At 39.5% G+C, this 16,323-nt stretch overlaps 1 protein-coding gene across 11 annotated transcripts in view; it reads left to right on the top strand.

Annotated features, from left to right (window-relative positions):
- Positions 1–1,548: 1,548 nt before the first annotated feature.
- LOC143034569 (uncharacterized) overlaps positions 1,549–16,323 on the top strand; it is a 315,113-nt gene continuing 300,338 nt past the window's right edge. For 10 of the 11 annotated variants that reach the window (XM_076200812.1, XM_076200819.1, XM_076200818.1 and 7 more), the window contains exon 1: positions 1,549–1,683. In XM_076200812.1, the coding sequence (XP_076056927.1) occupies positions 1,584–1,683 (100 nt within the window). In that variant the 5' untranslated portion in view covers positions 1,549–1,583. Of the gene's footprint in view, positions 1,684–1,870; positions 2,025–16,323 lie in introns of those variants that run through there. The other variant, XM_076200814.1, reaches the window with a different exon arrangement.

Below are 16,323 nucleotides of genomic sequence, written 5' to 3'. Positions count from 1 at the left end.
ACAGATATCTGCCGTCGTGTGGCACTCGGCGTCCCACGGATATGCTTGGAGTCACGGGAACCCTCCTATTGATTGGTGGGCAGGTAGGCCTACTTGCCTTGCCCCTCCCCCTCCACCATCTCCACACAGCAAGAAATCCCTCCCATCGTGGCGTTGCCTGGTTGAAGCGCAACGGCATGAGACGTCAGGAGGTGAGAGGCCTACGAAAGTAGCAACCTTATGTGCCCATTCACTTTTTGCTGACACACCTCATTTTAACGGCCGGGCCTGCAGTTATAGCTAACGTTTTGCTCCTCCTCCATTAGTTACCACCGACGTTGTCTCTATAGCCGCCAACAGCAGAAGCAGCTGCGGCAGCGCAAGAACAGCAACAAAGACAACAAGATTGAAGGCAGCAGCAGCAGCAGGGACGGAAGGCAGGGCAAGCTAGTACCAACAGAACGCAGCAGAAGCAGAAGCCCCCTCTCCGCCTCTCCGTCTCCCTCCTGCCTTAACTTGGGCAAGGCTCATACGGTTGAACAAAGCATGACTAGGCCCACAACTCAACCTAAAATGACACCATTTGACAACGTTTTCTGACAGCTTTTAGGGGCATCAAGTCTTCTGTCAGTATCTATTAGGTTAGGTGATGTACTCTTTCTCTTGCACATATAGTTAAATCGTAAAAATACTGTGTATATAGAAAGAATAACGGCTGGATCACAACTATCAAAAATTTTGCACTACCCTGTATGCGGCTTCTAGGCCATACCGGCGGGACTATGTGAAAAAAAAACAATGTAGCCAATGAATATTTATTTTACAGGCTGCTTATTGAATTTCTGGCACAATAAAAATCCAGCAGGTATAATACATCGCGTATGATAACAACTATATTTTATTGAATTTGAAAAATACACCATATGGCTGTAGTAATTGGTAAAAGAAAGCAGCTGTGCAGTGTGGCAACACTTATTAGGCCAACTTAACGGAGGTACCGCAAAAACTGGCTTATCCCGGCACCCCTCCCCTAGGACCCAAAGTATTTTTCATGCAAGCCATACGCTTGCATATGCTAATGATTTGCCCTCATTTGAAAATTTATGAATAATTAGAACGCTCTAGTAAATATCTTTCACTTTTGTATCACTATAACATGTGGGTATGGTGTATATATACGATCATATGGTAGAAAGTTTGAGGGAGGGTAACGAGGCTACTTGTCAGACTGGGTTGCAATGTCAGACAAAGTACCGTGTAGTAAAATTCAGTGTGTTATTTTGGTTTCTAATATAAACCGTTAGTTAAATGTGATAATATCATAAATGGGAGCAAAATAAACCATGTCAGTATTAATTTATTTTACCTACTATTCTATTTAAAATATTATTTAAGTATCATGGAAAGTATTTTCAGGATACAAGTCAAGAAACGCCACATACCCGCATAACACTTGAAACTTCCAAAGGGCGTATATACTGTAACGTTTGATTGACCTTTATTGTAAAAACTTCATTATAATAAATTGATAAAACATTAAATTGAAATATAATATTTTGTTATATTATATAAAAGTATGGTATTTATGAGTATTATTTACATCGATGTTGCAGCATCCGTTTTCTGAGAGAACCATCGGCTCAGTCGGAAGGGTCAGAGGAGACAAGCTGCTGGGAGCAAAGCAGAACGGGACACGAAGCTTGCGTAAGTTTTTTTTTAAATATATTGGTATATCCACGAGTAACGGTAAGGTATTATTCTGTTGTGGCAGTTTTACAAACCAAGATTTCGAATTACCAAGATAAGGAGCCATACTCATCTTTAATCGGAAGATATGAGCAACTCAAAACAGTGAGTGGCTTGGATTGGTCCGTCAGCCATCTTGGGTGTTTGAAGCGGCGGTGGTGGGGGTCGCGTCTTGCATGTCAACAACCCGGGGGGCGGCGCAAGCGGCCCCAGGCACCACTGCATGGGGCCTCTCTGCCGACTGGAACACGGAACTGCTGAGTTCGTGGTCTGCCGTTACGGCCTCTCGACGGGAATAGGTAGGCTTAGTGCGCGATGTACATTACATTTATAGTGTTGTTTACATCGGTGTATCAAGTAAATACGAGACTGTGGTGGACTGTTGAGTACTATTTAATGATAAATTCTAAGATTTTAACCAGAAATGACGGAATTTATGGAGGATTAAGTGGAATTATGTGACCGTGAACATGACGTTGTAATATGGTCAGTGAAGATAAAGCAACTTGCACAGGTCAAGGTGTTGTGTAAATATTAGTGACATTTGGTGACATGCACTTATCACTGGTTTCTTCTCGGAACTTAATGTCTTGTTACAAGACATTAAGACTTATAGATTAGTGCAGATTTTGACAGGTTGTGCTGTGCTTTGAAATGGTTACATTCAGATTGTTGTTGGATAGGCTGGAGATTGTGCTACTAGAAAAGGAAAATAATTTGACATTGACTTTGAGATGATAAAGTTTCAGTTGGAGGAGCTGTTGGATTTAGGACTACGGATTGTTGTTGGAAAGGGTGTAGTTTGTAAAGTGTGACATAGATTTATGCATTCAGATCGGCTTTTGTTGTATGTCAAATATTACATTGATATAACGTAGGTTCAGGTGGAAGAACTTGTAGTCCTGTGTTTTGAGGTTGTTAGTGTGAACATGAATTCAGTTGTTTAGAAAAAAATCACTGAAATACTCGAATGTTTTTAGTATGAATCTCCCTCCTCGTGTTTGTTTATTTATTCAAATAGTAGATTTCCACGATCATGGCATGCATAGATAACATGAAATTTAATTGTTCAATAGCTGCTAACCTAATGTATTCATATAATAGAAAATATAGATCTTTCAAATGGTCATTGTTCAGCTATTTTATATTCAATTTTTTATATTCAGGAATTTTTCTCATGAACTTTGTTGATATTTGCAGTTCGACATTGACATAGGTGCTTAGAGTCAGTTCCAGATTTGAGTATGAGATTGCCAGTATTCATACTGAACTTAACTGGGAGGTTGCGTGTGTGTATATGTTGTGTATTTACCTAGTTGTATTTTGCGGGAAGGGGAGCTATGCTCGTGGTGTCCCGCCTTTGTATCTCGCAGTGTCTAGTGTGTGTGTGTATATGTTTATAATTGTGTATATATATATTGTGTGTGTATAAATACATATACCAAAGGGTTTTTCCTCCTTACTGGGGAGGTATTCGAAGGCATAAAACCACTCCCATTTCCTCCCCATATTCCACTCCCATTCACCATCCCTCCCTCCCTTTTCTTAGCTCTTGAATGACAGGTCAACACTGGATCTTGCCCACTGCTTTGGGTCAGAAGCACTGTAGCAAGACAGCACATCCACAGCAAGGCCGCTTCATTTAATCGGCAACCCCTAGCCCTCGTGCAGGAAAATAAGACAGGGCTGCGTCAAAATATCATTCATGCATACTCCCTCCCCCATCCCCCCATCCCCCCACCCCCTTCCATGCATCATAGCTTCATCCATACATGACCACTCCACTCGCCCCTCTCCTCCCTTCCTACCTCAACTGATGTTCCCCTCTTTCCCAATGCTCCTTTTACCCCAACCATCCAATCCTTGGTCCCCTCCACCTCAGACTTCCACACCTCTTTTACAAATCTTTCTTCACGTGTTCTTTCAATGACTCCATAGCATCCCAATACTCTTTCATCAATCCTATCTTGCAACTCCCTTTCCACCCGCACTAGACTCCTCACCTCCTTGTTTCTTACCCTATCCAGTCTAGTAACTCCTACCATAATGCTTGGGCATTTAATCTCAAACATGTAACTATTACTGAATCCTGGCTGAACATGGCTAATAGACATTTCCTCCTGGAAATTGAGATAGAAGGATATAAGCTTTTTCACAAAGGTAGGGAGTAGCACTTTTTTGTCAATATAACTAATTGTATTATCAACAATATAATTAAGGAAGAGGAAAGTACAAATTCTATTTGGGTGGAGATTAGGCAAGAATAGGAAACTTGTTATTGGCATCCTGTATAGACCTAACCTCAGCATCGAGCAGACTCCCACTAGAAAAAATTTGTGATCCTAGGAGATTTTAATTATAGAAACGTTGAATGGGAATATTTGATAGATCAGGAAGTGCAGAATTTCTTATATGTTGTGTATGATAATTTCCTAAAACAAATTATTACCAATCATATGAGAGGATAGAATATTCTGGACTTCTTTCAATTAATAATGAGCACCTAACAAGAAACACAAAAATGGGAGGTAGTCTAGGCTTTGGCTATTATCAAGAAATAAGATTTGATATTATATGGGAAGAATTGATTGGTACAAATAACTTTCTAGTATCGGACTTCAGGAGAGCCAATTTTGATGAAGTACTTAGGACAATTTGTCATGAGACCGAGCCAGAGGGGTGTGATGGGGTAAGATACATGTTCAGTCAGACATCATTAGCTCCGTCGGGTCAGGGAAGGTAATATGCATACCTTGGGTCAGGTCACTTACAAACACAAGGTCAACAGCCTGGTCAGTGATCTAGATGAAATGTACAGTAACCTAACAGCTTTCATTCTAAACAGACAAAATAAATTTATTACCGATCTTATGGGGGGAGGGAATATTCTGGACTAAAATTTTAACTAATGATAGGTACCTAACAAATACAAAAATGGGAGATAGTCTAGGGTCTAGCTATTATCAATAAATAAGATTTAATATTATATGGGAAGAATTAAATAGTACAAATAAAGTGACTTCAGGAGAGCCAATTTTGACAAGATAAAATATTTAGGACAATTAGTCACGAGATCGACCCAGGAGGCTGTGACGGGGTAAGATGGTCAGTCAGACGTTGTTAGCGCAGTTGGGAAGATAATATGCATACCATTGGTCAGGTCATTTACAAGTGCAAGGTCAACAGCCTGGTAGGTGATCTGGATGAATTGTACAGTAACTTAATAGCTTTAATTCAAAATGAACAAAATGAAATTATTCCCCTAAAGTCAATACAGAAGAATATTAATACTCACAAATGGATGATAGGCAGGCTGAAAAATGAGATCGGAATGAAAAGAGGACTTTATGCTAGAGTAAAAGAAATGGGAAACACACCTTAGATCCAAATAATGACATGACAAAGCTGATTAAAAAGAATGTGCACAGCAATGTAACTATGAAATGAGGTTGCTAGACAAGCAAGATACAACCCAAAGTGCTTCTTTCATCTCTACAGAACAAAAAATAAGGAGATGTCATGATATAATTGGAGGGAAAAGTGTGTGAGGCATTTAACAAATATTTTCTCTAGGTGTTTACTAAGTAGAGGTTAGATAAGGCTGTGATCTGATTTTCTCTGGGGATGAAGAAAGTAGACTATATGATATCAGCATTAGTAAGGTAGTAGTAGCGAAACAGATAGAAAGACGTAAAACTACAAATCCTTGGGTACCGACGAAATTTTTCAGAGTACCTAAAGAGTGTGAATTTCGAATTGCAACCAGTTAACAGAAATATTTAAGAAGTCGGTAGACACTGGTTTTGTGCCTATTGCTTGGGGGCAGGCAAACATTCCTGTTTTCAAAAAGGAAGATAAATTGCTTATGTGCAACTACAGCACAATCAATTTGACATCAGTTATAGGAAAAATGCTTGAATCAGTAATAGCTAATAGAATCGGAGATCACATGAAGAGACAATTTGATTCATGACTTGCTGTATGGTTTCTCCAAGGGTAAGTCATGTGTGACTAATCCATCTTTTTACACTATATAAGTATATAAGGCATCAGATAACAGTGATAGTCACTGTTATTTACCTTGACTTTAGCAAAGTGTTCAACAAAACAGTGCATTACTGCCAAGAATAAAGCTAACAGAGTATTAGGTTTCATTGCTAGGACAGTTATGAATAGAAGTGCAGAGGTAATTATCAAACTATCTGGCATTAGACCCATCCTTGGCTATGCTGTACGGTTTTGGTCATTGTCCTATGGTATGGACATCAATTCACAGAGGAGAATTACCAAAAGGATGCACAGGCTCAGAAATTTACCTTTTGAGGAGAGGCTTAGGCACCTTAACCTGCACTCTCGGGAAAGACGCAGTGTAGGGTGATCAAATACAGGTATTCAAGTGGGTCAAAGGGTGACACAAGGTCATCATATTAAGACAACAGGGCAGGACTTGTAATGGATTTAAATTGGACAAATTTAGATTTAAGGGAATAGGCAAGAATTGGTTTACAAATAGGGTGGTCAACAAGTAAAGTAGACTTATAACCATGTAGTGAGTGCTGAAAGCGTCAGTTGTTTTAAGAAAGGTTTATGGATGGGGGTGACGGGTGGTAATGGAAGTGGAACTGCCTAGTGTAGGCCTTTTGGTCTCTTGCAGTCTTCTACATTCTTATTTTCCATGTTTCCGCCCCACACAGTGCTGTCAGCTTAATCACCCCTTCATACAATCCCCTCATAGCATCCATTCCCAAATGTTGCTTTCTCAAAAATACATTTTAATCCTCCAAGGCATTTAACTTGTTTCTTTCAAGCTAACCTCCGTTTCCACGTCATTTACTTCTTAATCCCTCTTCTGATCCTGCTACAAGCAGTGTTGTCAACAAACAACAACTGGCTTATCTCCCTTTTTCTCCATTTTCTTTAAACATTTCCAATCCCCAGTCCAACCTTGAATTTACTTCTTGCACTACCCCATCCATGCATAAATTGAACAGCAATGGTGACATGACACATACCTGGTGAAGTCCCACCTTTACCTCAAACCACTTGCTCTTTCCATTTCTAACACAGGCTCTACTATACTCTCGTAATACTTCCCACAGCATCTTTCTACCTTGTCATAAGCCTTTTCCAAATTATAAAGGTCCAAAAAACATCCTTACCTTTTCCTAAAGCTTTCTCACATTTATGCCTTACCACAAAAATCTGATCCACACAACCCCTGCCTGTCCTAACCCACAGTTCCTCGCCAATTACTCCCTCTGTTCCTCTCCTAATCTTATCAATCAAAACCCTGCCATAAGTCTTCCCTACTACACCCAACAAACTGATCCCTCTGAAACTACTACACTCACACTTGTCCCCTTTTTCCCTTGTAAAGCGGAACTATACAGGCACTCCTCCAATCCTCCGGCATTCTACCCACATATGTATATGTTGAAATTCAGATAAGTTGAAGTGGGTGGGAAGAGGAAAGACTGTAGTCTTAATCCGAGTTTTATTCTTGACTAGTTTGGGTATAAGCTTTATGAAAAGCTTGTAGCAAAACTAGTCAAGAATAAAACTAGGATTAGGACCAGTCTTTCCTCTTGACATGCACTACATATGTGTGTGTGTGTGCGTGATTCACCATGGTTTTGGATAACGTGTTGGATTCATGGTCACCAACTATTTCCCTTATGAAAGAGAGATGAGCTCACATATAACCAACCTATGGGCAATGCTGTGATCTTACACGCACACACACCCAGCTCCGCGACCACGAGAGTTGGAGTAACAATCTGGACCACTGTAGTGGCAGCCGGGAACTTTAACCACTTTGTCACTAGTTGTGTGTGTATAACATACTTGAAAGTGCACAATGTTATACAGTATGTTACCCAAATTTTTGGCAAGAAATGTGGAATATTCAAATAACTTCTTAAGATTTTATATATATATATACACACACACACACATATATATATATATATATATATATATATATATATATATATATATATATATATATACACATATATATATATACACATATATAGTTGAGCCTGTGATTTGATTAGTTTGGACACAGTCAGTGAACTTGTAATGATGATTTGGCGGGGCCATAACTATAGGCTGTTTAAGTGAGGTACATTGATTTACTGTGACTGTTTAACTCGGTACTACGCCACATTGTCTGGTTAGCAATTGAACAGTTGGCATGAAGAATGTATATCCAAAAGGGTAGACAAGACAAGGTCCACATGAGTCAGTGGACCTGTTATGGATCACTAACCCATGTGTTTGCCATGCAGTTCTAGACGATGAGTAATAGTTGTGTTATTGAGATGTGATGCGCACAGCCCCATCCCAAGTATTAAACAAAAAAAAAATCTGGTACCTTACTTCGGGCCAAGACAGGTGCTCCAACCTGGTTCGGAGAGGTAAACAGGCTGAGTTTTTGAGTTGGGCATGCCCACAGACAAGTGCCAGAGCCAGTGCCACACACACTGCAGCTGTCTTACCTTAGTAATTGCTAAAAGGCTTAGGAGTCTGCTTATAAGAGATGCTTCTCAGCTTTTCAGTTGGGAGATAGGGCTTTTTATAAGAGATGCTTCTCTGCTTTTCAGTTGGGAGATAGGGTGGAGGAGAGTGTCGTGATGGTTTGGACACATGGAAAGAATGAGTGAAGTAAGACTTGTAAAAGAGTTGTGGAAGGAGTGAACATGAGGGGGCGACCTAGGATGAGATGGATGGATGGGGTAAAAGGGGCTTTGGGAAAGAGGGGAATGTCTGTTGAGGAGGGACGGTAGAGGACAGAAGACGGGTGAATGGAGAATGGTTATATATGGATGATGATGTGTTGCATGAGGTGGAATAGGTGGTGAGGGAGTATGTGTGAGAAAAAATTGATGCAGCCCAAAGGGATTTCTCACCGTCTCCTTTTCTGCATGAGGGGATAGAGAGAGGGCACTGCTTCTGACCCAGGGCAGTGGACAAGATGCAGGGATGACCCGTCATCCAGGAGGTGCCAAGATAGAGAGGGGAGTGGAGGATGTAGGGGGATAGAATGGGTGGGAGTGTTTTTTTATGTCTTTGTTTTTGGGCTACCTCCCTTATAAGGGGGGAAAGCCTTTGGTATATGTGTGTGTGTGTACAAGTATAAGAATGAAGGAGACTGCAATAGACCATGAGGCCTACACTAGGCAGTTCCATGTCCATTACCACATGTCATCCACATCCATAAAGTTGTCTAACTGCTTCTTAAAACAATAGTTTCAGAGCTAACTTCATGGTTACTGTCAATTCCATTTGTTGACCACAGTATTAGTAAATCAGTTCTTGCCTTTTTCCTTCTTAAATCTAAATTTGTCCAATTTAAATCCATTACCGCAAGTCCTGCCCTGTTGTCTTAATATTATGACTTTGTGTCATCCATTTTAAAACCTTTGATTCACTTGAACACCTCGATTAGATCATCCCACACTTTATAGATACATACATATACACTTAGTTGGCATACACTCTTTGGGCTCCATGGAGGGTTCTGGTGTACGAGAGTGGATCTTTGCATCAATGTAAGTGGCATCCAGATATGGCAATTATTATTATTGTCTTGCATCCGGCCCCAAATTCACTGCAATCAGCCAGGGTGGTGCAAATGAGAGACGGGCTCATCAGGCAAGACCTGAGGTGAACTTGTGGCAAGATGTAGGTGGGCTACCTGGAACATTCTCTCCCTATCCCAGGGTCACTATTTGTAGATGTCAGGTTGCTTAGAAGAAATAAAATGCCCCCTTCCAACGTGAAAAGATTGGGCATGGGCGAGATCAGTCCTATAAGTGGGCACCCAAGTGATTTATTTTTTAGTTGTCAGGAATGGTATAATTCTTCTTCCTCCTCTTCCTTCCTTTCTTTCTAGTTTGAATATATAGCAAGTACATAGATGAACACTAACCAGTGTTAACTGGCATTTGTATAAGAAATAGTGTGTGCTCATTTCCATGAACTTACAGTAGCAGAAGTTACAATACTGGTCAGGTCATAGCATTTGGACCCACCTCAGGTGGTAGTTATAGGTCTATCTAGGTACGTGGAGTCCTTGAGTTACAAACGAGTTATGTTCCTATGCAACGTCATAAATTTATTTTCTCTGTACATCCGAACCAACCTCAGCAAACACCTTCTGTGGTGATTGCTTTCCTTTTCTTAAATGCACTGGCATCAGAAGAGTCATAATGAAATGTAAATTTTTTCTTTAAAAATTAACAAAAATGGAAGAGATAAGTAGTAATAAAAATGGTACACAACTCGGTGCTTACAAATATGCATGGGAAAATAGATAAATGTTCAAGCTTTAGAATTATGTAAACATTGACAATTAACAATGTCGGTGATTTCTAAAAAAAATTGGAGACCTTACTTTTTGGAATTACCTTTGTATTCATTTAGGGCTGTATTATTGAACATTCTTTTAAATAATAACAATATCATATTAATAAAATATTGTACCAAGATTTAGGGCATGGTTGTATGAATATGTTTATTTGCAGTTATACTCATTATTGACAACTGCCAAGATCTCTTGATGTCATTGATTTTTATTTAATATTGGCATAAATACATTATTTGTGCCATACTGTGTGTGTAATTCTTAAAAGATTTGGGTGCATCTGTATTGAGGTAATCAAAATGTGATACACTACCAATTAGTTATGAAGTATCATGTAGCTCGTGTTGTTGGTAAAGTCTGCATATCCAGGGCATATTGAAAATCTTAATATCTTGATATTGATGTGGCCACATGCTTTCAAACTTGCAGATATGATAAGATATGGTACAATAATAACAAAACAAAAAGTAACATTATGGGAGTTATTTGTAATAACAGAATGCCTCATTTTAATGTACATGCAAAAGACAATGTAGTTCTAGTCCTACTCCTACTCTACATTCAAGATATGCTCATCCTCAGACTTACGTTAGTTCGTCTTCCACCGTGGGTCGTCCTAATTACTGTCTAGAGCCATCCAGACACTGTGTGTTACCATCTATAAAGGGTCATACTAAAGACCAACATGCAGCTTATGAATTACCATAATGCTTGTTTTCTGTGATGAAAATGTTTTCTGCTACATCACACATGCAGAAATAAGTAAAGAGATATTTTCTTCTGTGCCAACAAGCCCAGTCCCAAACTGTTGGCACTCACCAGCTGACCAACAAGTAACTTATTTGGACCGACAACCAACTCGAAATGAATAACAAGCAGCACATAATTTTCTCCACAAAAGCAAGCAATATTTTAATTCATTTGTGCCAGGAATAACTAAAGGCAATGAATATTATTGGAGTTGATGGTAGTTGTTGGTAATTAGTATGACTTACATTACATTCAACATACCACACCTCTTACTAATCTTTCTTAACATTCTATGTATCCAAACCATCCCAATGAAAGAGTATTTGGATGTTTTGGACACATGGAAAGAGTGAGTGAAAAAAGATTGGTGAAAGAGGTGTAGAAGGCAGAGGTAGGAGTAAACATGAGGGGGCAACCAAGGATGAGATGGATTGATGGATAGGGTAAAGGGGTCATTGGGAAAGAGGGGAATGTCTGTTGAGGAAGGACGGGGGAAGACAGAAAATAGGGGTGAATGGAGAATGGTTGTGTATGGATGATGCTGTGATGCATGAAAAAGACTGGGTGGGGGAGGGAGGGTGAAGGAGTATGTGTGAAAAATAAATTGACACGGCCTGTAGGGATTTCTCGCCGTCTTCTCCATAGTTGCATGAGGGGACGGAGAGAGGGGGGTCGCTGATTTAATGAAGTATCCTTGCTGTGAATGTGCTGTGTCTTGTGACACTGCTTCTGACCCAGGGCAGTGGGCAAGATGCAGGGATGACCCATCATCCAGGAGGAACCAAGAAGAGGGAGGGAGGTGTATGTTAGGGATGGAAGAGAAGGACATCAATTGGGATAGTTAGACTGAATGAGATCCAAGAGAAGTTTCATGTAACTCCAAGAAAGGTACATGTTGTACTGGAAGTAGAGGAGAGATGTACTGGAGTAGGATACTTGGTTAAAGAAGAAATTGTTCAGAATATAATAAAGTTCAGTAGTATATTGGATAGTAGAGCTTGGATTGTGATCAGGTTATGCAAGAGATGTACTAAAAATAATTTAGATTTGTGAAATTATGTAATTGAGTACTATGATATAAATCTAGTAATGATTTAAGAAAAAAATCTAATACATGCTGGTAGTTGAAAAGAATATGGGAAATTTGGTGTAGGTGGAAGCTGAGGCAAGATGCTAGCCAATTTTGCAAAATGAGAATAATGAATGCTTACATAAAAATGTATAGGTAATGGACAAATAGAACAATGAATAGTTATACAGATTTAATATAAGAAACTGAAAGGAACGGTGTTGCAGTTCAATTTAAAGGACAAGCTTTGAAGGGATAGATGACAAAATGATTATTAAACTAGCCCAACACAGACTCTGGGGAATCAGGTGAGAAATTGTGACATTAAATGCAGAAACCATAATGAAATAGCTTTACTCCACAGATACTATAGGTCAATAAGTAAGTTCATCTTTAGATAACAGTTGTACCAAAAGTTACAAATGAAGTAATGTTCACTGAAGAAATTAGGTGTGTAAAAGCACATGGGGAAGATTGCATATTGATAGATCTTAGAGACAAATTCAATGTAAACTACCTCAATTATACTTTGTGTATACACCAGGTAAATATTTGTAGATAACAGTGCAGTGCTAGTAATTTTATTAACTAGGAAAAAACTTAATTGCCAAATGATGTATCATACATCTGTCTATATATACTAATAGGCTTCTTCCTCCTTTTAAAAAGGAAGTATCCAGTCAAGGCTTACACCCATCTTCCACCAATCCCACCCCCATCCATCACCCATTTCCCTTTCATCTTAGCTCCTTGTGGATGAAGGTGTCATCCCAGTCCCCAGCATATTGCTCAGGTCCAAAGCACTGCACCACACCTACAGCAGAGCCAGCCATTTACACAACAACTCCCTCCTTCATCATACCCCATGTATAAAAACGGAGAAGACAAGGAGAAATCCTAGTAGGCCATGTCCGTTATAATATTTCAATTCACAGCACCTATCGCTTGCCTTCTCCCTTCCCTGCTCATGGGATTTTCCTCGTGTGAAAGCCCCTTTCACCCCATCCATCCATATCATTCTTGATCTTCCCCTTGAGTTCACTTTATTCTCCTCTGCCTTCCACACTTTTTGCTAGCCTTTCCTCACTCCAGCCTTCCTTTCATGTGCCCAAACCATTCCAGCATTCTATTGAGTATCTATAATGCATAAATATGAAAAACAGCAAAAAGAACAGGCTTTAGAAGCAGATATTCATTGACAATCTGTTTGCAGACAAACTAATTGAAGAAATGACTGCTTAGAATAAATGTTATTTATATTGTACAAGATATAGTCATCCCTTGATATCAACTGGGGTTAAGTAACAGACACCCACGTGTAAGGAAAATCCATGGGAAATTGGTGCCCCCTCCCCCCTTTGTCCACTGAGCTCCCAAACCCTTGTTTAGGTTAAGAAAAACTGCATGTACTTTAATATTATTTACAAAAAACTATGAACACTGGTAGGTTTACAAATTGTTCATAATTTACCTGAGTTTTACATGAAGTTGGTATAACACTACTGATAAAATAATACATTTAATTTGAATGATGCAGTTTGAATTATCACAGATAGAATTTTTCATTTGTTCTTGATTTCTATCTATACAGTGAGGGCTATTTCCCCCCTGTAAGGAAGGTAAGAGTAAAAAATGTATGCACCCACCAATCAATTGTTCTTGATTTCTATCTACATCACCAAGGGCTATTTCCCTTTTGTAGGGGAGGTAACCAAGTCAAAAGGTACACCCACTTCCACCCATCTTACTCTTACCCATTCCTGCCCTATCCACCACCCTTTCATCCTACTCATCTTAGCTCCTCGTGGATGGTGGGTAATCCCCATATCCCGCCCTCTGCCCTGAGTCGGAAGTAATTCAGCAAGACCGCTTCACTTTATTGCACCCCTGCCTCCTGTCCCCTCGTCCAGAAAAAGAGAAGACAAGGAGAGATGTAGTTCTTGTTTTAGTATCTTGATCTAGTATAGTAAATAACATTTCTTCTGGAGCACAAAAAGTTATTTTATGAGGTAGATACCTAAGTACCCTTCTGAACCCCCCCCCCCCCCCCACACACACACACACCTGAGAAAGAATAGGTTCCCACACAGAGTGGTTGATGTCTGGAACAAGTTAGATGAGGCAACAGTGTGTGCAAAAACTATACAAGAATTTAAGAAAAAACTAGATGCTGAAAGATACAAAGACGGTAAATTAAAAGCTATCTGTATGTAACCTTGTCTGTAAGTCATCGCCTTCCTTGCATACTTTAGAGTGCTTCTAGTCATTTTCTTTGTGGGTCTCTTTGGAGCCATGGTGAAGAAATGTTTATGTTCATTCAATACAGTTTTAAAGATATGGAGCAGGGATGATGCTGACATGAGGGAGATTATTGTGTGACTGAGGACAGACAAGCAGTTACGGGCTGTGCTTGTGGATCATGGAAACTATGTGGCAGGTGTATTTCCCTAAATGTATGCAGGAAAGGAGCAATGCTTGTTTGGTCTTGTCTCCTATTCTTTAATTTTCTGACACACCTAGACCCAAATTCATGTACAGTTCCAACTTATTCTATATCTTTGATTTCCAATTATCATACAGACGCTCCCCAACTTACGTTTTAGTTATGTTCCGAACGGCCGAACGTAAGTTGTTACTGTACTATACATCCGTAAATTCTATTACCGTATCTTATAAAACACCCCTAAATCATTAATTATACACATAACATTGTAAAATAATAACTAATTTGAAATAAATTAAATTCAAGCAACATAAATTGAGATGGTGGAGGAGGAGGAGGCAAGGCATGTTCAGTTTGTCATTTGTGCAATGTAAACAATGGACGCAGCGTCATGCGCAAGTATCGTTTGAACTACGGAGAGTGCGCTAAACTAAAAAATTCACTCAATTTTTTTTTTACAATTTTTTTTTTACAGTCAGTTCAAACGTAAAATGAATGAACATAAGTAGAGGAGCGTCTGTATTCAGATTTGAACTCGTGTATTGTTTGAACTTGGGCTGTATTACCTAAGCTATTCCACATATTTATACATCTATATGGAAAAGTGCATTTCTTCACAACCTTTTGACTTGTGGTCTTGCTTAATTTACTTCCATGATCTGTTAAAGCTCTCCCATCTTTAATCAGGAGATCTCTTCTATCAATGCAATTCATCCCCTTTAGACCTGAACACTAATAATGTCACCTTTCTTTTTGATCCTTCAAAGTTGGCAAACCCAGCACTTTTAGTCTTTCATTGTATGGTTTATATTCCAATCTTGGACTAGCAGGGTTTTCATGATTTTTTTCATGGTGTTCATCCATATAATGGAATGTCACTAATCTGCAGAAGTCTGTGTGTCCCACAATCCTGCTGATATGTCTGTCAGATGACAGGTTGTCTTTCTCCTTTGCTTTTGTAATGTGTTTGCTTCCCAAGGAATAGGTAAGGATGGCCTTTTGCTGCTGTTGCCCATTTCCAGTACATCATGTCATTAACATAGACAAAAAAACATTATTGGTGCGCGCTCCATCTACAAGTATCCTCCACTCTCAACTTACCTTCCACCAAAAAGTGATCAGACATTCCCCCATTCTCTCCCATTAAAACATGTACATCCTTAATTCTTCCTACTATTCTGGTTACCACTATGTAGGCCATTAACACTACCACCCTTCCATCCACCACCCTCTCCCATGTGTACACATGCTTGACTTTCTTCTTAAACTGTATTTGCTATCATCAACTCTCTAGACCAGAGGTGGGGAACCTGCGGCCTTCCGGGCCTTCAAGTGCGGCCTTTGATATACATATTATTTAAAAAATATATGTTATTATTTAAAAAGTACATTGTTTATTATAAAAAGGGATAAAATAATTGAAAAAAATAATAATTTGTTCAGTGCGGCCTCTATGTAGGACGATGAATTGTAAGGTGGCCTTCATGCACAAAAAGGTTCCCCACCCCTGCTCTAGACACTGGATTTGCTATCATCAACTCTAGGCACATTACCATCAACTATCCACTATGATTTCTTACTGGAACTCCACACTTTCCAACCACTCCATCTGTTGGTTCATTTCCTACCATTAACCACTTCAGTACGGACTTAAATCTCGCGGGCAGCAGCCAATGCCAGCCGTAACGACGTGTCGTAATAATACTCGCATCATAAAATATAGTCACCGCTTATATCGATCGTTCTCTCTCTCACCCGCGAATTTTGAAAACCACAGAGAATGGGATTCAGGGCACATTTGAGAGAATGTAAAAACACAGGGGCGACTACAATAAATATAATCAAGACGCCGATATGGCAGCGTCGCGAATCCACTTGCTCCTCATGACGCCTACGTGTGCGGCACCGTATGGAAGGGGTTAAGGTCTCCCAATACCACTACATTGACATTTCTTCCTAAACCCTCAA

The sequence above is a fragment of the Oratosquilla oratoria genome, chromosome 17 (assembly GCF_046742065.1).
Source record: "Oratosquilla oratoria isolate Oo_2021 chromosome 17, ASM4674206v1, whole genome shotgun sequence".
NCBI classification, from domain to species: Eukaryota; Metazoa; Arthropoda; class Malacostraca; order Stomatopoda; family Squillidae; genus Oratosquilla; species Oratosquilla oratoria.
The sequence above is the reverse complement of the archived record's forward strand: the minus strand, read 5'-3'. Positions and strand labels throughout refer to the sequence as shown.